At 36.4% G+C, this 19,755-nt stretch overlaps 1 protein-coding gene across 2 annotated transcripts in view; it reads right to left on the bottom strand.

Moving 5' to 3' along the window:
* The window catches only part of FSHR (follicle stimulating hormone receptor), a 199,246-nt gene that overhangs the window by 103,676 nt on the left and 75,815 nt on the right, over positions 1-19,755 (bottom strand). For both annotated transcript variants that reach the window (XM_003822692.4, XM_055107993.1), the window contains exon 2: positions 8,217-8,288. In XM_003822692.4, the coding sequence (XP_003822740.1) occupies positions 8,217-8,288 (72 nt within the window). The remainder of the gene's footprint in view (positions 1-8,216; positions 8,289-19,755) is intronic.

The following is a 19,755-nucleotide window of genomic DNA, read 5'->3' as shown; positions in this document are numbered from 1 at the left end:
ATATGGAAAAATGCTCCACATCACTAATCATCAGAGAAATGCAAATCAAACCATAATGAGGTATCATCTCACACCATTTGGGATGGTTATTAAATGAAAAAAATACCGGTGAGGATGCAGAGAAAAAGGTACCCTTACACATTGTTCGTGGGACTATAAACAGTAAAGCCACTATGGAAAACAGTATAAAAAGGTTATTCAAAACACTGCAAATACAACTACCATATGATCCCACTAGGTATTAGCGAAAGGAAAAAAAACAAAAACTCAGTATCCTGGGAAAACATTATCTTGACCACTCAGAGAAGTCATGCCTCTCCAGTGCCTAAGTTGAAACTGTGCCCTGCATCCCAGGAAATGATGCCTTGACCAGCCAGGGTGGTCACACACCCCAGTACCTAAGCTGATGTGACACTCTGCATTCCAGGGAAATGGGGCTTGGGCTGCCCAGAACAGTCACATCCCACAGGCCTGAGCTGAAGTGGCACATTGCCCCTGGGAAGTCAATGCCCTGGCCAAGCTGAACAGCTGCATATTCCAAGGCTGAGCTGTTATAGTATCCTGCCGCCCAGGCAAGAGAGAAGTGGCTGAACTGAAATACTCCACCCTGTATGCCAAATACCTCTAGTACCTTGCTTCCCTGGAGCCCTATTCTGGGCTTCTGAGATACCTCTCTCCCTGGGGAGTGCAGTCATCGATGTACCCACTCCCCCCTGGCCCAAACTAGAGCTGTGCTTTGCCATTCTGGGATACTTGCTGTTGCTACACATGGCTGTAAAGAGTCTAGAATGCTGCTAAGCCCCACCATTCCAGGGTCTATGGTCACTACTGCAAAGTGCCTCATCTCCTGCGAGATGCCACTGGGTATATTTGGCTCAGGTTCTCAAATTGCATCCATACCTTTCTCCCCCTGCCCATACCTCCAGATTACCCCTTCTTCTGAGGGATCAAGGTAGTACTGTACCTTGCTCCTCAGGGGCATAATCACCACTACAACGTGGCACCTTGAACCCAAGCTGCTAGGGGGTGCCTCAGAGTCACAAATCTTGGCTTCATGGGAAACCTACATCTAATCCTGCCAAGGAGAGCAAACTTGCACCTCAAGACCCAGGTGCCATAACAGGTATGCAAGACCATAAGCCTGGGACCCTGCCCCCATAGCTGCTGTGAGCATCTAAGTATATGCTGCTGATATGAAGCACACCTCTCACCTGTAAAGACAAATATAAACTGAAAGTGAAGGGATGGATAAAAGTGATTCTGAGCAAAAGGAAATCAAAACTGACCAGGAGTAGCTATCATGATTACATCAGATAAAGGAAACTATGGGTCAAAAACTGTAAAAAGAGACAAAAAGGGACATTATATAATGATAAAGGGATCAATTCAGGAAGAGGATATGATTCCAAATATATATATATTTAGATATATAAAAATAAATACATATATACATATAAATATATATATTTAGATATACAGATCTATATATCTAAATGTATATATATTTAGATATATAAAAATAAATACATATATCTATAATATATATAACTATATATAACTATATATTTATAACTATATATAATATATAATTATATATATTTATAACTATATATAACTATATATTTATAACTATATATAATATATAATTATATATATTTATAACTATATATAACTATATATAACTATATATTTATATTTATATATATTTATATTTATATATTATATATAACTATATATAATATATAACTATTTATATATAACTATATTTATATATAACTATATATAACTCTATATAGTTATATATAACTATGTAGTTATATATAGTTATATATAACTATATATGTTTATATAAATATAAATATAATATATTTATATATATATATTTATCTCCAAACCTGGAGCACTCAGATGTATAAAGCAAATGTTATTAATCCTAAAGGAAGAGATAGCCTCTAATACAGTAATAGTTGGGGACTTCAATACCCCACTGTCAGCACTGGAGAGATCATCTGGACAGAAAATCAACATTATGAACATTAAATTTAAATTGCAATTCAGACCAAATGGACTTAACAGACATTTACAGAACGTTTCATCCAACAGCTGCAGAATATACATCTTCAGCAACCCTGAGCAAAAAGAATAAAGCTGAAGGCATCACAGTACAGGACTTAAAAATATACTACAAAGCTATAGTAATCCAAACAACGTGCTATGGTCATAAAAACCAAACCATATGCAGGTGGTACAGAAAAGAAATAAACCTACATATTTATAGTGAAGTGATTTTCAACAAAGACATTAAGAACGTTCATTGGGGAAAGGAAAATCTCTTCAATGAGTTGTGCTGGGACAACTGGATATTCACATGCAGAAAAGGAAACTGGATATCTATATTTCACCATATACAAAAGTCAACTCAAAATGGATTAAAGACTAAAATGTAAGATCTGAAACTATATAAAACTTCTGGAAGAAAACATTGGGAAATTCTTCAGAAAATTGATCTGTGTGAAGATTTTTATGGAGAAGACCTCAAAAGCACAGGAAATAAAAGGAAAAACAGACAAATGGCATTATGTTAAATTAAAAAGCATCTGTAGAGCAAAGGAAACAACCGAGTGAAGAGCCAACCTTCAGAATGGGAGAAAATATTTGGAAACTACTCATCAAAGGATTAGTATCCAGAATATACAAGGAATTCAAACAACTCAACAGCAAAATTAATAATCAAATTTAAAAATGATCATATGGGTCAAATAGACATCTCTCAAAAGAAGACATACAAATGGTCAATAGGCATATGAAAAAAATGTTCAACATCACTAATTATCAGAAAAATGCAAATCAAACCATGATAAGGTCTCATCTCACCCCAGTGAAGATGGATATTATAAAAAAAACAACAGAAACCCACCCAAAACCAAAAACATAAACAAATACTGGCAAGGATGTAGAGATAGGGGAACTCCTCTACACTGTTGGTGGGAATAGAAGTTAGTACAGCCATTATTTAAAATAGTATGAGTATGAGATTCCTCTAAAAACTAAATGTAGAGCTTCCATATGATCCAGCAATTTTACTAATGGGTATGTATTCAAATGCAAAGAGAGGCCCTAAATGCCCAGGAGGTGGTACCAAGAGCTTTCAAAGGGAGGTAAGATTAATTTAAGTGTGGGAGGATTTGCTCTGTCTTCTGCCACTGTACCCTGGCTTGAGAAAATCATATTTTGGAAAAACCCTAAATTGAACCAGCTTAATATGAACTGAGTGTTTGCAGTAACAAAGGATTCTTCTCTTTTCAAAGGAAATCTTCATCAGTGCTGTAAATATGTCAAAGACCTATTTGCACTCTGATGTTTATTGTAGCACTATAAATAGCCAAGGTATGGAACCAACTTACACGTTCACAAATAAAGAAATGAATAAAGAAAATGCTATATATATGTATATGTATGTGACACACACTCACAATGGAATACTATTTAGTGATGAAAGGGAGCAAAATTCTATCATTCACAGCAACATAGATAATCTGGGAGGATATTATGTTAAGTGAAATAAGTTAGGCACAGAAAGGGAAATACTGCATGTTCTCACTCATATGTGGAAGCTAAAAAAGTCTGACTTCAACGAAGCAGAGAGTAGAATAGTGGTTATTGGAGGCAGGGAAGTCTATGTGGGAGAGAGGATACCAAAAGATTGGTTAATAGATATAAAAGTACAGCAAAATAGGAGGAATAAGTTCTAGTGTTCTATAGCACTATAGGGCAACTATAATTAACAACAATTTGCTGTGTATTTTCAAATATGTAGAAGAGCAGATTTTGAATGTTTCCAAAACAAAGAAATGATAAATATATGAGGTGTGAGATATGTTAATTACCCTGATTTGATCATTACCCAATGTATATATGTATCAAAATAGTACACTATACTCAATTATTATGTGTTACAATTATTATAAATATGCACAATTATGTGTCAATTAAAAAATAATAAAAAAGAAAAAACTGGAACAAGAACAAAAAGAAAAAAGTGGTAAGGCATGAAGAGTTTGTGTGTCTGTGTGTGTGTGTGTGTTTGCACATGCATGGTGGGGCAAATATGGAAGATGACATAATCAGTTACGAATTTAGAAAATATTACTCTATGTTGAAAATGGATGAGGGAGAGGGAAGAGCATGCTGGTAAATGGGGACAGCACAAGTTGAAGGCTGTTGCAGTTACACAAGTGCTCTGGTTTAAATGTTTTTTTCCTCTCCAAATTTGCTGTTAAAACTCAATCTCCACTCCAACATTGGGAAATGTGGCCTTTTGAGAGTGGTTTAGGGCCCACACCACAAGGGCCCCATCCTCATGAATAGATTAGTGTTGCCATTAAAAATGGCTTTTGGGAGTGGGTTCTCGCTCTTCTGCTCTTCTGCCATGTAGGGACATGTTTGTCCCCTTTTGCCCTTCCACCTTCCACCATGTGAGGACTCAGCTAGAAAGCCCTCACCAGATGCTGGAGACTTGATTTTGGAGTTTCAAGTCTCCATAACTGTAAGAAAATAAATTTCTGTTCCTTGTAAATTATCTAGTCTGCAGTATTTTGTTATAGCAGCACAAACGGACTAAGATACCAGGGAAAGATTGTGGTAGCTGGAGAAAGAGATGGGTGGATAGGTTAGACGTGTAACGAGGTAAAAACAACAGGACTTGGTGTTGTACTTCAGTACGACGTTTCTACATTCTGATCTTGGCTTTAAAGAATAACCAAGGGATCTGAGAAACTGTAAATTCTGAGTACAGTCTGATAAATGTGCTGTTAATATTATGAATACAGGGTTATGGTTTGGAAGAACTTGGAAAGTTCTGGAAAAGTTCTGTAGAAAAGTAAGCATTTCATCTGGTCCCTGAATGGGAAGCAGGATTTTATGAAGTGAAATTTTAGACAGAGGGACAGCATCTACATAAGAACAGTGTGAAAGTATATTTTGTTCATTTGTTTATTTGTTGATTCATTCCCCTGCAATTATTTTTGATCCCTTTATGTGCCAGACATTGTCCAAAGAACAAGCTGTCACATTCTAAATATGCAATATGATGTCTGGTAATAATAGTGCTTGGGGAATAGAAAATTATTCCACCTGGTGAGAGTGTAAGGTACACAGTGCATATGGTGGGAAATAAAGGGTTTTGATTTCTGTGCCAGGAACTTATGACTTAAGTCTGCAGCAAGGAAGATCCCTAGAAGTTCTTCTGCAAGAGAATTTAAACAGTGCAAGTCTGGCAGCAGAGTGGCAGGAAGATTGGAGCTGGGATAGGCATGGAAGCTTCATACAGTAGGTTATGTAAGTGATGATGAGACTTTGGGTCTAATAGCAACAGGAATGAGAAGAGGACTGGATATCAGAGTACATCTGAGAGGCAGTCAGTAGGACTGGAGGAGCACCTTGGCATAAGGGATAGAGAATGCACCTGAGTCAAGGGAGACTGGATTTTCCTTGTTTGGGAACCTGGGCAGATGGTGACATGATTCACTGGGCAATATGGGAATATGAGAAATTTAAAAATAAAGATAAGCTAGTTCTGAATATGTTGAATTCCAGGTATTTGCAGTTCACTCAGATGTAGATGTTTAGGCATCTTTCCAATTCAAAACAAGAATTATGGCCTCAGGAGAGAGGTGGAGGTTGCAGATGAAAGTTTAGGAACCCTGGTAATAAGACATTATCTGACAACTGGTCATTCAAGGGTAGAGCTAGAAGAAAAGAAAATGGCCAAAAAATAGAACCCTAGAATACCTAAATTTTTGAAGGGCAGTTGAAGAACAAGAGAGATGAAGAGAACTGGATATGGAGCAATCTGGGAGGTTAATAGGGAGGCAGGAGATTGTGGTATCCCAGAAGTTAAGTGGGGAAAGGGCATTGAGAAGAATGACATTAATGGTTAATGAAATTTAAAGACTACATATAAGGTAAGTAGAAGAGGATAAAGTAGAATTCATTGGATCTTGTAACTATGGTATTTTTGAGATCTTTGATAGAATAATTTAATAGTGTTGAAGAATGTTTGGCCAAATAGCGAGTGGGCAGGCTAAGAAGTGATTGAAAAGAAAGGATAGAGAGGCAGTGAATGTAGGCAACTCTTTCAACACAGTGGTCTTGATGGGGAAGAGAGAAAAAGGGAGCAGAATAGGAAGGTGGAATTTATACAGAATACTTTTCTTTTATTCTTTCCAATATGGATAGGTGAAAGTTGGTCACATGTGCAGAATGAATGAAAAGGACTTTGTGATTTGTGGAGGGGGAGATACTGAAGAAAAGGCCAATATTTATTAAGTTCAGGAAACTGATTAACAACTGGAAGAACACAAGTGAAGGAGATAGGTCTGGAAAGGAGATGAGAATTTCTTGGTGACCAAGAGTGTAAGGTAAGACAATGGACAAAGGTGAGCATGGAGACTGAGGAATACGCAAGTCTCCTCAGGTTCAGTTCAGTGCTGGGCCCTCTGCTAGAAAATGCTTTGAAGCCTTATGGTATAAAAAGGGTAAAAAAACAAGATCAATTTTATTTTGGTGTATCACTGTGCCAGTTCTGGATGATTAATGAAGACATGAGGTAAAAATGTACAAGCTGTGTCTGAACAAGTTGAGTTACTGAGCCAGCTGCTGTGGTTCTTGGATTGTTGATATGTCAGCTCAGCTCAACCATTCGTATTGCCACAGGAAGGTTTGCCTGATACTGAATACCCAATGAGGGGTCATTCACACTTGCTGGATTAAACTTGATTAAAGTAGCTTATTTGTGACATCTGAAATGCCTGTCTTTAGAATTCTATGTAATTATAGTGATGTTTAGGGACACAGGGATATCCAATAGTCATTTAGTCTATGTTAGCTCCAGGCAAGGGAATCGCGAATACATCTTGAGCATAAAGCTCTCCCACTCTACTGTTTCCCTGGTTTCCTTTGTGAACTCTGTTCAGGTTTAGTATCCCCATCTTCTAATCCCTGTGATAGTTGAATGTCCTCAATGAGGTAAACCCGGAAGATTACAGGTCTTAAATTGGGCTCTCTGCAACATGGGGATAGAAATTGGAAATCACGTAAGCCCCTTTTTAAAACTCCTCTCTTAATACACAGATGAGGAAACCAGGGCCCTGAAAGACAAAATGCTTTAATCGAGGTTATGCAGTAATTTTATATTAAAACTAGCACTGAAACCGGGATTCTGACCACCCTCTTTTAAGCAGGTGGCTTAATTGCTGGAACATAATGACATCTTCTATACTTTGTGATTCTTTTGTTATTGGATTCCTTTCTTGCTTCTTCAAACTTCAGGAAGTACTATTCTTAAAGGGATATAAAAGAACCAAAAAGATAAAGTTAATGACTTCAAGAAAGAAACACATGAACTAAAGGTTTTCTTTCTTGCCTTGCTTTCATTCCCTTCTGTATATACTCTGTCTATTCATTGCTATACTTACTGGCATTAAAGTCCTGAATTCTGGCTGTCTCACTGCAGAGAAGCACATATTTCCCTGGCCCTGAATGCCCAGGAGGTGATACCAAGAGCTTTCAAAGGGAGGGAGGATTACTTTAAGTGTAGGAGGATTTGCTCTTTTACTATTGCACCCCACTTTGAGAAAACCATGTCTTGGGAAAACTCTAAATTAAACTAGCCCAATGTGAACTGAATGTTTGCAGTAACAAAAGAGGCTTCTCTTTTCAAAGGAAATCTTAATCAGTGCTGTAAACTTTCCTAGTACTTTGAAATGCTTATATATCAATTACTACTTGCCTGCATGCATACTTTGGAAACAAGAAGTCTAGAGAATCTCTACAGCATAGATGTTAAGTCCTGCTGTCAATTAAAAATTAATCATAAATGGTAGAAAGTATCTCTGAAAGAGAGTGGATGTCTGCAGAAAAGAAGAGGCTTTGGTTTATGAAAATTCCATTCACAGGTACTCTGGGAGCAACCCCTTATTTGAGAAATGATGAAAATTGCTTGGATTGCTCTTTTGCTCATTTCAATGGCCTCAGTGAAAGACTCCACACTATCATTTAGGAACCATGGTAACACAGTAAAATGTGAGGAGATGCAGAAAGTTTGGCTGACGATGTCAGTTCGGCTACTAAGTGCAGATAGTCATACTAGATGTGGTCTGAGGTTGCTCCCTATAGCCCCCTTGAGGCATTCACTCACAGCAGTGCTAGGTACATACATTTTCTCCAGGTCCCCAAATCCTGAAAATGCACCTTTTTGGATGACTCGAAGCTTGGTGAGGACAAACCTCCTGCAAAGAGAGTAGAAATAAAATATCACAACCTATCCATTAATAAGTAATTGAGTTGCTAATGTATTCATATCAGCAAACAGCTACCATATACTAAGTGCTTGCCATAAAGTAATGTTGAAATTGCTTTTACATTCTCTCTTTTCATCCTGTCTACAAGTAGTGATACTGAAACTATTAGTCTTTCCATTTTGCATAAGGAAACTAGAGTTTAGGGAGAACAAAAAATTTACCCAGGGTCACATGGCTGATACATGACAGAGATGGAATATGAACCTTGCTTGTTCCCACTACCGTATGTTGCCTTCTGCAGCCCTGTGTGAGGCCTGTTGTCTTCCTCTACTCCAACCCCCATTACCTCTTCCTTTATTGTCATTCTCAGCTGACCTTGCCTTCTATTCCAAGATGAAAATGAAACCAATAGAAGAAAATGTCCTTATACCCTCTCAGGGCTCACTGCCTGATCAACCTGCCTGTACCTGTGCTTTATACACATTGCCTTCTCTCCTGGTACTGTGAGTGAACTCTCCAGGGTCCTAAGAATAGCTTCTCCAATATACACTAGGTCTCTTTCCCTCTCTGCTAGTCCCAGTAACCACTATGACAGTTTTCCACTTTCTTAGACACATTTCATTCACCTTTTTCCCCTTCTTTCCTGGATTCTGCTTACTGATATAAAAGCATGCCATAATGTCTCTCATCTCATCTAAAAAAAGTCTTCTCTTAACCTCAGCTGACTTCAGCTTTTGCCGTTTTCTTCTGCTCGAAATAATTGTCTCACGCTTGCCTCAAAATTCCTTCCAATGGCTCCTCATCTCACTAGGGGAAAAATCAAAGTTGTTTACAAAGGCCTTCAGTGCCCTACAAGAGCTTTCTCTTCTTTATTTCCATAGACCCTGTATTCTCAGTTTTGACAACTACCCTTTGATCATCCTGGTCTTGCCGTGGTATCCTCTAAAAATTCCTTGGACAAGCCAGGTTCCTTCTGGCTTAATGTTTCCACATTTGCGGTTCTCTCTGTTTGGAACATTTCTCTCTCAGATATCCTCATGGCTTGTTATCTCAGACCCCCATTTGCTCAAATGTTACCATTTCAGTGAAGCTTTTGCTAACCATCTATTTAAAATGATAATCTCCCAAACTTGGCCCAGACCCTCTTTCCTGCTGCCTTAATTTTTCTTCATAGCAATTCTGACATGTTATATCTTCATTTATCTATTTGTGTATCCATTTGTTTGTTTCTTCCTCCTAACTAGAATTCAAGTTCCATGAGGGCAAAAATGTTTGCCTGATTTGTTATGATTGTATACCAAATGCCTAGAACAGTGCTTAACATGATATGTAGTCAATAAATATTTGAATGACTGAATTAAATGGCTATTGAGCCCTCTGAAAATTCTAGGTTTGAGGTTGAAGTTACAAGTGACCCTTTGAAAATCTTTATAATAAGAATATTATTCTTTCCCCAGCCTTCTTCTCTCTGGCTTTTTCTAGCTTTGTAACTGATTAATAGGGATTTGGTTTTCTTTCATCTTTAACACGTCCTTTTACAAGGCAGTCTGTGAGCAGGAATTGTAATCAAACACCATGGACTTGGATAGTTTCATAAATATTTTATTGCTTTAACCTTCTATTATATATTGGTGTTAGTGAAATTTCTGTTTCAGATAGAGCTGCTACTCAGGCAATCAGGTCTGTTCTTTCACCTTGTTTGTGCTTGGCTGCTAGGTGTACCAACCCTGTGGTGATGAATCATGAGAGAGAACCCTGTGTGCTGTTGCTGCCCTGGAGCAGTTTATATACTTGCTGGGAAGGCAATACCAGAAACCTTGAAATTGCCAGGAAACAGTTGAGGGCTATAGTTGATGTAATAGCAATAAATGCTTTACAAGGATTAAGATGAGAAAGATTCCAAAATATACAAATATATAACAGAAATATTGTCAAGAGTAGATGAGTTTTGAACCCAAGCCTCAAAAATATTAGATCATACTAAAAGCATTGTCTTTATTAAGCCATTTAAATAAAAGGTGATCTAATTTAAGATCAAAGATTATCTACTTCTAGAATATCTATCTAAAATTAATCAAATTAGCTCAACACCCTACCTTAATTGTACTCACTTAACCTTAGTTAATACATACAAGTTCCTTTTGTTCCTATTTAACACAAGACAGAAGAATGATGAAAATAAACCAATAAATGAAGATAATAAAATTGTTTTAAACTACTCAACACTCTAAAAGTTTTAAGGAAATTGAAACATTAAAGTAAAATATTAATTAACGAGATGCATGGAGAGTGAGGTCTTGAATAACGAACTCTTCTATTTAATAATGTCAACTAGAAAGCATTTTTTGATTCAGCCCCAGTAGTGTGCATGTTTTTCTAAAATTTTCAAGGACTATGTCTGTATTAAGTACTTCAAACTTATTAACATAATTAAATATTTTTGATGCTTAAAATCTTCACTGACCTCTATTTCCTGAAATGTTATAAACAAGATAATCTGAAGACATTTTCACAAAAAATTACCCAGAAGTCTTCTATAAAACATTACAAATATTATTTTAAATGCATAGTAGAGCTTGCAAGGATATGAGAAATCCCCAGGGGCTCAAAGTAAAGCAGCTGAATACCAGATGGAACCCTGAGCAGTGGTGAATGCAAACCAGAATTCTAAGAAGGTAAACTAAAACCAAGGAACCCTGGGGGGAGTTTCTGAACTTGGAGGCTAAGGGATTTACATTTTGGTACGAAACTGGCACTTGAGATGAGATGTGGAAGATGGAATGTAAAGATATATTTTCATCTCATACACATTCTGGAAAGGTATAGAAAATGGAGAACTGGCAATTTAAATTACAATGAAATAACATCCAGAAATCTTTCATAACTTATAAAAGATATAAATCCTCAGATTCAGAGATCTCAACAAATCCCAGGGAGGAAAACACAAATCCACTGCCAGAAACCTATAAATTAAAACTGTAGAGCCATTAAAGAAGATATTTTAAATGCAAGTGGAGGGAAAAATATAGACTATCTTCAAATAAAAAATAATTAGAAAACCTTGTAAAAATATCTTCAAAATTATTAGAGAAAATAACTGCCAATTTAAAATTCTATAATGTAGAAAATCATTCAAATGTGAGGATAAAATAAAATTACTTCTGAACAAATTTAATTAGCTATGAATAAACTTCCAGAAAAAGAATATCTTTAAAGGATAAGAAAATTTAATCCAGGAGGAAGGCACAAAACACAAGAAGGAATAGTGAATGAAGAAATTAGTGTTTTGTATTGAATAGGTGAATGTTTTAGTTCATTTGTGTTGCTATAAAGGAATACTTGAAACTAAGTAATTTATAAAGAAAAAGTTTATTTCACTCATAGTTCTGCAGGCTGTACAAGAAACATGGCATCAGCATCTGCTTCTGGTGAGGGCCTCAGAAATCTTCCACTCATGGCAGTAGGGGAAGGAGGACAGGCATCACGTGGCAACGGATGAAGGATGAGGAAGGGAAGGGAGATGCTAGGCTCTTTTCAACAATCAGCTCTTGTGAAAACTAATAGAGTGGGAATTCACTCATTACTGCAAGGATGGCACCAAGCCGCTCATGAGGGATCTGCCCCCGTGACACAGTCACCTCCCACTAGGTCACGTCTCCAACAATGGATATTTCAATATGAGATTTGCAGGAAACAAATATAAGTGGGTTGTCATAATGGCTGGAAACCCCACCAAGTCAATAAAGAACACTAAAAACATATTGACCAAGAGCTAGGTTACAAAGAAAATTAGTATTAAAAAATTACTTTCTTTGATGATGATGCAATTAAATTACTTAGAAATCAGTAATAAATATAATTAACTCTTCTCTCCCAATACACATAGACCCATGTGGAAAAAACAAAACCAAAAGCAAAGCAAACCAACCACCCAACCAACCAAACAAACAAACAAGCACCCTTTTAAGTCATACATGGGTCAAAGAAGACATCGCAATTATAATTAGGAATTATTTGGATTGACCTATAATGAAAATACAACATGTCAAACTCATTGGATATAGGTAAATTGCTACCTCTAGCAGAAATTTGTAGATTTAAATTATTGTACCAGAAAAGGAAACAAAAAATTAGATTAAAAATTAATGAGCCAAGCTTCCAATACCATAAACCACTAAAAGAAAAACAGAATTGTGGAAACAGAAAATTATGAACCCAATAATTTTTATTCCATTTTTTGCTAGAACTTAAAGTGAAACTTGAAAGTTGTTTAATAAGAAACATTGGTAAAATGAAAGACTGTTGATAGAAATGTTTGAGAAGGTAAACACTAAGGTAGACATTATAATTTCATATTAGATAAAGTTTAATCTACACTGACTTGCAATTTTGCAATTATAAGGTTAAGTTTCTCTTTGAGTTTATTGGTAACATGGGTAAGGAGCTTTCTACTAGTAGCAAAAGGTTTACTAAAATGGTTTCATGGACTCGATTTATAATTTCAACACTGAAAATGATTATTACAGAGAACTACACCTATTTGAATGTTTACTGAAGAAAGCTGGATTTACCACTTAACATTGTAAACTCTGCTTATTATAGAAGGCTTATTTTAACCACCAACCTTCTGACAATTCATTATGACCTTGTTGATCTAGTTCTAATTAACAAATTCAAAAGGTATGTGCACATTTCCTTTAAATCAGAAATATAGGTAAAGGCATTATATTTGATAAATTTTCATTTTAGAAATAAAGTAAGTGAGAATATAATAAAGTTTAGAATATTTTGCATCACAATTAACATCTTATTGATGCTTTCACATTTCCCTCTGAGAACTAGAACAAGACAAGGATGCCCACTCTTACCACTTTTATTCATAATTATACTGGGAGCTCTAGCCAGAGCAATTAGGCAAGAGAAAGAAATAAAGGTCATCCAAATTGGAAAAGAGGAAGGCAAATTGTTCCTACTTGCAGATTACATGATCTTATATACAGAAGAACCTAAAGACTCTACCAACAAACTCTTAGAACTGATAAATGAATTAAGTAAAGTTGTGGGATAAATTAACATACAAAATCAGTAGCATTTCAATACATAAACAACATGCTGGCTGAAAGAGAATTCAAGAAGGCAACCTCATTTACAATAGCTACAAAAAATACCCAGGAATAAATTTAACCAAGGATGTGAAAGACCTCCACAAGGGAAACTACAGAACACTAATTAAAGAAATTAAAGAAGGTACAAATGTAAAGACATCCCATGTTCATGGATCAGAATAATTAATATTGTTAAAATGACTATACCACCCAAAGCAATCTACAGATTCAATGCAATCCCTATCAAAATGGCAATGACATTCTTTATAGAAATAAAAAAACTTAAAATTTTGTGGAACCACAAAAGATACTGAATAACCAAAGCATTCTAAGCAAAAAGAACAAAACTATATGCATCACATTCTCAGACTTCAAAATATACTACAAAGCTATAGTAACCAAAACAACAAGGTATTGGCATGAAAATAGGCACATAGACCAGAAGAACAGACTAAAGAACCCAGAAAATAAACCATGTATTGACATTCAACTAATTTTTGACAAAGGTGTCAAGAGCACTCACTGGGGAAAGAACAATCTCTTCAATAAATTCTGCTGGAAAAACTGTATATCCCTATGCAGAAGAGTGAAACTATACTTCCACCTCTCATTCTATATAGAAATGACCACAAAATGAATCAGAGACCTAAATATAAGAACTGAAATGATAAAACTACTAGGAGAAAATGTAGAAGTGCTTCAGAGCATTGGTCTGGGAAAAGGTTTTATGAGTAAGACTTCAGAAGCACAGGAAACAAAAGGAAAAATAAACAAATGGGATTATGTCAAACCAAAAAGCTTCTTCACAGCAAAGAAAACAAAAAACAGAATGAAAAGATAACCTATAGAATGGAAGAAATATTTGCCAACTACCCATTTGACAGAAGATTAACTCAAACATCTCAACAGCAAAAAAACAACAAATCACCACCAAAAAAAAAGTTGATTAAGAAAATAAGCAAATGATCTGAACAGATATTTCCCAAAAGAAAACAACAAATACATAAAAACAGGTTCCCTGATCATCAGGAAAATGCAAATTAAAACCACAACAAGATATTGTCTCGCCAGGTAGGATGGCTAACCTCAAAAGGACAACAAAATAACAAATGTTGGTGAGGATGAAGAGAAAAGGGAACACATAAATACTGTTGCTGGGAAAATAAACTAGTACAGACACTATAAAAAACAGTATGAAGTTTCATCAGTATGAAGGTTCATCAAAAGGAGCTACCATATGATCCAGCAATCCTACTACTTAGAATTTATCCCAAAGGAAAGGGAATTACTATATCAAAGAGACATCAACACTTCCATGTTTTTATTGCAGCACTACTCCAATAGCTAAGGTATGGAATCAACCTAGTTGTCCAACAACAGATAAATGGATAAAGCAAATGCGGTATATATACATAATGGAATACTATTTAGCCATAGAATAAAATCCTTAGCCAAAGAATAAAATCCTGTCATTTGCAGCAACATGGGTGGAATTGGAGGACATTATGTTAAATGAAACAAGCTAGGAACAGAAAGTTGAACACTGTATATTATCACTAATATATGGAAGCTAGAAAAAGTTGATCTCATAGAAGTAAAAAGTATAACAGAGGATACTAGAGGCTGGGAAGGGTATGGGGAAGAGAAGGATAAGGAGAGATTTGTTAAAGGATACAAAATTATAGCTAGATAGGAAGAATATTCTCTAGTGTTCTATATCACTGTAGGATGACTATAGTTAACAATAATATATAGTTGCAAATCATAAAGAAGGATATTGACGTTCCCAACACAAATAAATGGAAAATGTTTGAGATGATGGGTATGCTAATCACTCTGTTCTGATCACTCTGTTCTGATGCATTGAAACATCACTATGCTCCCCATAAATATGTACAATTATTATTTGTAAATTATAAAAAATTAAAATAAAATATCACATTGCAAGATTTAAATTTGCCTTGAGAGAGGAAACCTAAAAGAGTGGAAAGAAAGAATAAAGAGAAGAATAAAAATTAATTAAAAATAACAATAAAGAGGATCAACAACAGCAAAAGCTAATTCTTTGGAAGGATTAAGACTAGAAAGAATATTTGTTTATAATCAGCAAAGAATAAAAACTGAGAGAGAAAAAAAGCACCCAAACAATTAGAGGCGTGAAAGATGGCACTTAACTACAGATATAACATATTTAAATTAGAGAACTCTACAATTTTATAGCATTACTTTTTTTTTTCTTTTGAGACAGTCTTGCTTTGTCACCCAGGCTGGAGTGCAGTGGCATAATCATGGCTTATTGCAGCCTTGACTTCCTGGGCTTAATTGATCCTGCCCCCTCAACCTCTCAAATAGCTGAGACTGCAGGCATGCACCACCACATCTGGCTGACTTTTGTTTTTGTTTGGGTTTTTTTTGGGAGAGACAGGGTTTTACCATGTTGCCCAGGCTGGTCTTCAACTCCTTGGCTGGAGTGAACCACCTGTCTCTATTTCTCAAAGTGCTGGGATTACAGGCACGAGACACGACACCTAGACTAACAGTAGATTTGAAAAATCAGAAAACATGGATAGTTTTTACAGAAATATATGCTTACAAAAATTGATTCATGAAGATACAGAAAAGTGAATAGACTTATAATTATTAACAAATTGTGTTGGTAATTTAACAGCTGTCCCCTAAAAAAATAAGGTCAGTACCATGTGATGTTAGAAGTAAATTCCACCCCTTCAAAGGAACAAAAAATCCCAATCTTATATAAACTATACCACAGACTAGTGTATTAGTCCATTTTCACACTGCTGATAAAGACATACTCAAGACTGGGCAAATTACAAAAGAAAGAGGTTTAATGGACTTACAGTTCCATGTGGCTGGGGAGGCCTCACAATCATGGCAGAAGGCAAGGAGCAAGTCATGTTCTACATGGATGGCAGCAGGCAAAGAAAGAGAGCTTGTGCAGGGGAACTCATCTTTTTATAATCATCAGATGTCATGAGACTTAGTCACTATCGTGAAAACAGCACGGGAAAAACCCGCCACCATGATTCAATTACCTCCCACTGGGTCCTTCCCATAACACATGGGAATTCAAGATAAGAGTTGAGTGGGGACACAGAGCCAAACCATATCATTCTGCCCCTGGCCCCTCCCAAATCTCATGTCCTTACATTTGAAAACTAATTATGCCTTCCCTACAGTCTACCAAAAGTCTTAACTCATTTCAATATTAACTCAAAAATCCACAATCCAGAGTCTCATCTGAGACAAGGCCAGCCCCTTCTGCCTATGAGCCTGTAGAATCAAAAGCATGTTAGTTACTTCCTAGATACAATGGGGTAGAGGTATTGGGTAAATACAGCCATTCCAAATGAGAGAATTTGGCCAAAACAAATTTGGCCAATTTTGGCCAACCGATGCAGGGTTGAAATCCAGTGGGACAGTCAAATCTTTAAAGCTCCAAAATGATCTGTTTTGACTCCATTTCTCACATCCAGGTCACAGTAATGTAAGAGGTGGGTTCCATGATCTTGGGCAGCTCTGCCCCTGTGGCTTTGCAGGGTACAGCCTCCCTCCCATGTGTCTTCCAGCCACATGGTGCAAACTGTCGGTGGATCTACCATTCTGGGGTCTGGAGGATGGTGGCCCTCTTCTCACAGCTCCACTGGGCAGTGCTCCAGTAAGGACTCTGTGTCAGGGTCCCACCACATATTTCCCTTCCATACTGCCCTAGCAGAGCCTCTCCATGAGGGCCTCTCCCCTGCAGCAGACTTCTGCCTGGGCATCCAGGTGTTTCCATACATCTTCTGAAATCTAGGTGGAGGTTTCCAAACCTCAATTCTTGACTTTTGTGTATCTTGACTTTTGTGCTCAACACCATGTGGAAGCTGCCAAGTCTTGGGGCTTGCACCCTCTGAAGCTATGGCCCGAGCTCTATGTTGGCTCCTTTCAGCCACAGCTGGAGCAGCTGGAACACAGGGCGCTAAGTCCCTAGGCTGCACACAGTATGGGGACCTTGTTCCTGGCCCTTGAAACCCCTTTTCCTTCTAGACCTCTGGGTATGTGATGAGAGCAGCTGCTGTGAAGATCTCTAACATGCCCTGGAGACATTTCCCCATGTTGTCTTGGGTATTAACATTCAGCTGCTTTTTACTTATGCAAATTTATGCAGCCAGCTTGACTATTTCCTCAGAAATTGGGATTTTCTTTTCTATTGCATTGTCAGGCTGCAAATTTTCTGAACTTTTGGCTCTGATTATTTTATAAAACTGAATGTCTTTAACAGCACCCAAGTCAAGTCTTGAGTGCTTTGCTGCTTAGAAATTTCTTCCACCAGATACCCTACATCATCTCTCAAGTTGAAAGTCCCACAAATCTCTAGGGCAGGGGCAAAATGCCACCAGTCTTTTTGCTAAAACATAACAATAGTCACCTTTGTTCCAGTTACCAACAAGTTCCTCATCTCCATCTGAGACCACCTCAGTCTAAATGTTATTGTTCATATCACTATCAGCATTTTTGTCAAAGCCATTCAACAAGTCTTTAGGAAGTTCCAAACTTTCCCACATTTTCCTGTCTTCTGCCTGTTTCCAACCTCTGCCTGTTACCCAGTTCCAAAGTCACTTCCACATTTTCAGGTGTCTTTTCAGCAATGCCCCACTCTACTGGTACCAATTTACTGTTTTAGTCCACTTTCATGCTGCTGATAAAGACATTTCTGAGACTGGGCAATTTACAAAAGAAAGAGATTTAATGGACTTACAGTTCCATGTGGCTGAGGAGGCCTCACAATCATGGTGGAAAGCAAGGAGGAGCAAGTCACATCTTAAATGGATGGTGGCAGGCAAAGAGAGAGCTTGTGCAGGGGAACTCCTCTTTTTAAAACCATCCGATCTCGTGAGACTTATTCACTATCATGAGAACAGCACGGGAAAGACCTGCCCTCATGATTCAATTACCTCCCACCAGGTCCCTCCCATACTAGCCAAACCATATCAGCTAGTAAAAGAAGTAATGCTCTCCAACCCTTTTTATGTGGTTAGTGTAACATTGGTAACAAAAGTAGACAGGGACAATAAAAGAAAGGAAATAATATAGGGACAATGTGCATTTAGCAGAGTCTAAATAAATAATACATTATTATCAGCTTGAATGTGTCACAGAATTCAAGAGTTGCTAAATATTAGACAACTCTTTCAAAGAAAATTTTCATATAAATAAATTAAAAGAGAAAAAGCCACATGATTTTCTTAATAAACGTAGAAAATGTATTTGATAAAAATGGAAATCTATCATGATAAAAGTTTTTAAGAAAAAAATTCTTAATCTGATAAGGGGTAATTCGATTAAACACTAAAATAAATATACTGAATGGAGAAACTTTAGGCACATTCCACTTAAAATTGGAATGAGACAATGATGCTGTTACCTCCTCTGTTTGATATTGTGCTGGATACCCTGGCCTACACAATAAGAATAGAGAAAGAAAAAGATACGTCATAATTACTACGCAATAAGAATAGAAAATGAAAAAGATATGTCAGAATTACTGATGAAAAACTATCATTACCCACAGAAAACATCATTGTTTACACACACACACAAAGCCTACTCTGTAACCCAGCTAGTCAGATAGCTGGGTGTATGATTAGTGGACAAAAATAACCCCCCCATATTATTTTAAACTATATCAATTACAGTGACCACAAAAGTTATACTATATCAAGAAATTAGTCTAAGAAAAAAACAGGCTCCAGGATTTAGGAGAAGTAATCAAATACTTAATTGAAAAAAAAATAAAAACCCTAAACAAACAGAAATAAGCACATTTATAAGTGGTAAGTTTCAATGTTGTGAAGATAATCAGTTTAATCCACATCAATATATGAATTGAATGCAAAACCCATCTAAAGCACAGTTGTTTTTTGTTTGTTTTTGTATGGGTATGTGGAAATTAACTGGCTGATTAATAGTTATATGGAAGAGCAAGTTTTAAAGAAAAGCTAAAGCAATTTTAAAGAAGTAGATCAAGATTGAGGGGATTGGCATACCAGGAAATAAGATTTTTCTAAAGTTAGAGTGATTAAAATATTGTGATATCGACAGGGATTTAAAAAAATAGACCAATGGAAGAAAATAAAGAGAATGGAAATAAACCACAAACAAAGGAATATGATAAATGACAGTGTATCATCAAAAATCAGTGGTGGAAAATATGGACTAATCAATAAAGGATGCTAAGACTATTGATTTTCCTTGTGGAGTAACCTAAGACCTTTGCTTATTACCACATTAAATCTCAATTCCAATTTTACTAAAGATATAAATAGGAAAAATTAAGACTTTAAAACTTT

This window comes from Pan paniscus, chromosome 12 (assembly GCF_029289425.2).
Source record: "Pan paniscus chromosome 12, NHGRI_mPanPan1-v2.0_pri, whole genome shotgun sequence".
Taxonomy (NCBI): Eukaryota; Metazoa; Chordata; class Mammalia; order Primates; family Hominidae; genus Pan; species Pan paniscus.
Note: the sequence above shows the minus strand (reverse complement) of the source record. Positions and strands in the feature narration are given on the sequence as shown.